Genomic DNA, 5,643 nt, shown 5'->3' on the forward strand with positions numbered 1-5,643 from the left:
TAGTTTTTTATTTTCATAGTGTAAGTTTTTTCCTTTAACATTTGATCAACTCCATGATCTATCACCTGAAATGGAGCAAGAAAAGAGAAGAGAACTCTCTATATATGACTTTTTGAGAACATTCATTTACCTTATGGTTCTTTTGGCTTCGTGTTCTATTACTTTGACTTTTAGTCCATGAACATTTTGACTTGGTGTTATGTTACTACTACTCTTGACCTATAGACTACTCTTACTATGGAAATCATTAAAAACATTTTTTTCTTCTTTGTTTTTTGTTCCAAATTTTTCAAGAAAAGGGGAAAAGAAGGGAACAAAATCTATGAGTAAGTTGTTATAATCATGATTTTTCAATAGTCTTCTCAGGTTTATGAATATTAAAAAGTGAATTTATGAATATTATATAAATTTGTTTTGTATCGATATTCTAATCATATTTAGCCATTCCTTATCAAAACAATAACGATAAAAAACAAATTGAATCAATATAAATTTATTTTATATCAATATTTTAGATTACACGCAATCATTTATCATCAAAGTGAATACTTACTAAAAAAGGGTTTTATATTTTATATGGTTGGTGTGCGTAGTTTTTTATTTTCATAATGTAAGTTTTTTCCTTTAACATTTGATCAACTCCATGATCTATCATCTGAAATGGAGCAAGAAAAGAGAAGAGAACTCTCTATATATGGCTTTTTGAGAACATTCATTTACCTTATGGTTCTTTTGGCTTCGTGTTCTATTATTTTGACTTTTGGTCCATGAACATTTTGACTTGGTGTTATGTTACTACTACTCTTGACCTATAGACTACTCTTACTATGAAAATCATTAAAAACATTTTTTTCTTCTTTGTTTTTTGTTCCAAATTTTTCAAGAAAAGGGGAAAAGAAGGGAACAAAATCTATGAGTAAGTTGTTATAATCATGATTTTTCAATAGTCTTCTCAGGTTTATGAATATTAAAAAGTGAATTTATGAATATTATATAAATTTGTTTTGTATCGATATTCTAATCATATTTAGCCATTCCTTATCAAAACAATAACGATAAAAATCAAATTGAATCAATATAAATTTATTTTATATCAATATTTTAGATTACACGCAATCATTTATCATCAAAGTGAATACATTAAGTTGAATCTTTTACAAATAAAATAAAACATCTTCACAAAAAGACAATAATTTTTTGCATTTACTTTTCATTCCTCATCTATTTTGTTCATCATGATAATAGATCATAAAATATGATTAGCTTAAACTTCTTTCATCATGATAATGGATCATAAAATAAGATTAGCTTAAACTTCTTTCACCATGATAATATATCATAAAATATGATTAGCTAAATGTCTATTTTTCTCACAGTGATAACAGATCATAAAATATGATTCACCAAAACCTCTTCGGCTAAGAATCAAAGACCAATGAATCCATCCCACCTAAGCCTTTTTCCCAACTAGTCAAATGAAAGACAGAAATTTTATCTTTAAAAGATTCACTGACTATTTGCTGAGTGATCCAAGCCACAGAGAAAAAAACCATTAGAAGGCATCACCCCATGCAACAATGGCGTGCGTTCACTACTTACAATACACCATGGATACAAAAAGAACGTGAAACAGACATGCAACCAGAGATCGTCTGAAAATAAACGAACCCTTTCCGTCCAGTCATTAATTGCTTCCAGACTGATTACATATACGACATACTACAACATTAAATTTCATACCAATATCCGCCTACCTACCATATTCTACACATATATATATATATATGAATTCCTTGTGCTTCTTATTCATCAAAATCGTCGCGGAGAAAAAGCGACACAGAGAAAGCAATGAAATGAAGCACAGAAAAAGGAGAACGACTAAGCGTGAGCGCTGCCGGTAAAACCCACTACACCAGCCGGTTACTCAGCCTCCTCTTTCTTTTCTTCCTCGTCACCGGCTGGGGCCGCCTTAGGCGGCGCAGTGTCGTCACCGGCGGCGGCCTTAGGCGGCGGATGAGCAGCGCCGCCGCCGAGGCTGCCATCAATGCAGGTGGAGCATTTATTCTCCACCCACCCTTCAAAATCGTAGTCTCCATCCCCAGTCATGTGCCTTCCGCCACAAATCCTCGCAATCGCCCCCGCCAACACCCCCAAAATAGTAATCGCCGCCAGAACCACCACCAGCATGCCAATGGAGCCGCCAGAATGCCCTCCGCCGCCACCGCCGCTAGGCCTTGGCTCTATAGTCGTTTGCTGTGGCACTGGCGGCGCCTCCATTGTCCACCATGGCCTTGACATTTCGCCACCACACCACACACAAACTTTCCCCAACCCCTAGTGCCGCCACCACCACCACCACCACCACTAGCACCACTACCAGCTCCTTAATAACGATCCCTCATCTCTCATATCTCATATTTCATATCTCATATGCCCTTCAGAGATTCAACGCCAAATGCAAAGAAACAAATGGGCCATTAGAATAACAGCAGGCAGAAGCGAATGAGCAGAAGTAAAAGTACTGCGATAAAAACTGCGAGGCCTGTTTACCAGAAATGCAAAAGGCGGTTTTCCTTTCGGGATATAGGCCTATATTCATGGACTCCAATCATAATTATATTATTACGCTCTTTATGACGTTGATGATTTTGGCCATTATTTCTTCTCTGAACGGCGCGCGCCTCTTTTTCAACCTTTTTTTTATTTGTTCTGATTTGGGATGAGTGTGTGTACGGCGGTAGGAGCATGACTCGTGAGCCTATGCCCGCTTTTGGGTGTAAAATGTTATCCTTAGAGAGATATTAAAAATGGGAGAGGGCCATCCGGATTGTGAGCTTAAAATGGGTAAGAGATTTCTATAATAATATGTCCTCCTCTGGTTGTAAGGGTACACTGGGTGAGAGATTTATAAAATAGGGGTGGGTTTCCCTGACGTTGTTACAGTGTTAGGTGATGGGGGGCTTTGTTACAATCAATGGCATTCTGGTCTAGGAGTGGTGTCTTTCCATTTAAGGCCCCACCATGTGCAGACATTACCTAACAAGTTGAAAAGTTGAATTACTTAACAGTGACAAGTGGGAAGAATTTTTACATTTTGAAATCTAATTCAGGATTTCAGGGTTTTTTACAATGATATCAAAATGTTCTTAAACAAAAATCTATTTTTGAAACAATTTGACATTCAAATGACAGGTAAATACATGAAATATGTCATGTTTCAATTTTTGTGGAGGTGTTATTTTATCATTCCAAATAAAATAGAACCCTCGCCATTTATCTCTAACTAAATTCGCAACTTTTTGCATGTAAGAGTTTAATGCATTTGTATTCTTGGTGTTTAGTATTTTAGAAAAAACATTTATTTTACAATGATTCTCTTCTATTATAAGATATCTCTCGGCATATTTTACATATATTTTTTTAATATAAGTATACTAGTTTATAGTATAGTGATGAATAGTAGGCATTGTTATGCTAAGAGGCATCTACAATGACATCAAAATGTTCGTAAACAAAAATCCATTTTTGAAACAATTTGACATGCAAATGACAGGTAAATGCATGAAATATGTCATGTTTCAGCTTTTGTGGAGGTGTTATTTTATTACTCCAAATAAAATAGAACCCTTGCCATTTGTCTCTGGCTAGATTCCCAACTTTTTGCATGCAGGACTTTAATGGATCTGTATTCTTAGTTTTTAGTATTTTAGAAGAACATTTATTTTATAGATGATTCTCTTCTATTATAAGATATCTCTCAACATATTTTACATATAGTTTTTGAATATAAGTATACTATTCACAAAAAAAAGGGTATATAAGAGAGGGGTCAAATGGACAAAGTTAGGATAGTCAAAAATACAAATTTAAACATAGTTTTAAATTATTTTGTATGTTATAGAAAAGAGTTGTCTTTTTGTGGATCATATTGTGATTTGAAATATTGTTGTGAAGCTATTATGTTTTCTTTAGCTCTCCATTATTGGATGATGGATCATGGAGTGTGATCTACAATATTGATGCAAAAAAAAAAAAAAAAAACCTCACACAATCTAATCCAAAAATAACAACAAACATTATGGGAAGTGGAAATTTGATATCATTAATTATGTATTCTTGGTTTTTAGTATTTTAGAAGAACATTTATTTTACAGATGATTCTCTTCTATTATAAGATATCTCTCAACATATTTTACATATTTTTTTGAATATAAGTATACTAGTAAAGTATACTATTCACAAAAAAAAAAGGTATATAAGAGAGGGGTGAAATGGACAAAGTTTGGATAGTCAAAAAATACAAATTTAAACATAATTTTAAATTATTTTGTATGTTATAGAAAAGAGTTATCTTTTTGTGGATCATATTGTGATTTGAAATATTGTTGTGAAGCTATTATGTTTTCTTTAGCTCTCCATTATTGGACGATGGATCATGGAGTGTGATCTACAATATTGATGCAAAAAAAACCCTCACACAATCTAATCCAAAAATAACAACTAACATTATGGGAAGTGGAAATTTAATATCATTAATCATTTATATAATTGTACTTGGAAGTATTTTTTCATTGTGAGTACTTTGAAAATATTGTATCTTATAAAGAGTTGTTTTGTTATCTTGATTCCAAATTTGTCTTATTTGAAGTTACAAGAGAATGAAAAACAAGTCCCATTCAATCACCTAATTAACATCAAATTATATTTTGTATGCTAGTATCACTATAACAATGACAAGTTGAATTGTAAATGTGTTTCATTGCATAAAGAGATTCATATGATTTTTGAAGTACTTCTTTTCAATACAAGGATGAGTGATTTGCAATCAAGATCTTTCAATTTAATCAAGAGACTTATTTTAAAATTATTTTATATTTTTTGTTTATCGATCTCAAAAAGTGGGAGTATCACTTAGATTTGTATTATATGATATAGAAATATTTACTATCAAACAAAAATCTTTAATCATAGTTCAACATAAAAGACTAAAATGTCAAATAGGAGATGATGGGGTATCATTCTTATGGATCTTTTATTAGAGTACACTTTGAACATATTAGGAAACCAAAGGCATTACACAAGTAAGATATAATAGCCCAAATGTAATGTAGTATAGAGGTTTAGAATATGATTAACCACAACTTATCTATTATCGCAAGACTCTTCCTCACCATTGCCTAGCTCAGCCAACCCAAGTGCCACCTCAACAAACCGCATCTCTCTATTCCTAAAGACAAGATCAATGCAACTCAACAAAAGTAGTGTCTTAAAATCTTTCTAACCTTCCTTAACATTATACAACATGTCTTTATGATTATTTATTAAAGTATATTTAAATTCTATGAAGAACCATTTATCAACCCCATTCTTATAATGAATAAACTACAATTAATAACAATAATTTTTAACAAAAACTTTAGAAAGAAGACACCAACAAGCACAATTATACCAATTTTAAATCTTATTAAATATGGTTGATATTTTATATAAGACTAATTTGTATAATCAATATTTTAAAATGTTATAATTAAATTGTGATAATCATATATGTCATAGAAATATTTATCTAGACAAGACTTAAATTTTTAAAGAATATGTATTTAGAGAGTAATTCAATCACAAAGAAAGAAATTTTAACATCAA

At 32.0% G+C, this 5,643-nt stretch overlaps 1 protein-coding gene across 1 annotated transcript; it reads right to left on the reverse strand.

Annotated features, from left to right (window-relative positions):
* Window positions 1–1,525: 1,525 nt before the first annotated feature.
* Window positions 1,526–2,857, reverse strand: LOC131049081 (uncharacterized). The gene has a single exon (XM_057983100.2). The coding sequence runs from the start codon at window positions 2,296–2,298 to the stop codon at window positions 1,921–1,923; it is 378 nt and encodes a 125-aa protein (XP_057839083.1). The 5' UTR covers window positions 2,299–2,857; the 3' UTR covers window positions 1,526–1,920.
* Between the last annotated feature and the right edge of the window lie 2,786 nt (window positions 2,858–5,643).

Source organism: Cryptomeria japonica, chromosome 4, assembly GCF_030272615.1.
Source record: "Cryptomeria japonica chromosome 4, Sugi_1.0, whole genome shotgun sequence".
NCBI lineage: Eukaryota > Viridiplantae > Streptophyta > Pinopsida > Cupressales > Cupressaceae > Cryptomeria > Cryptomeria japonica.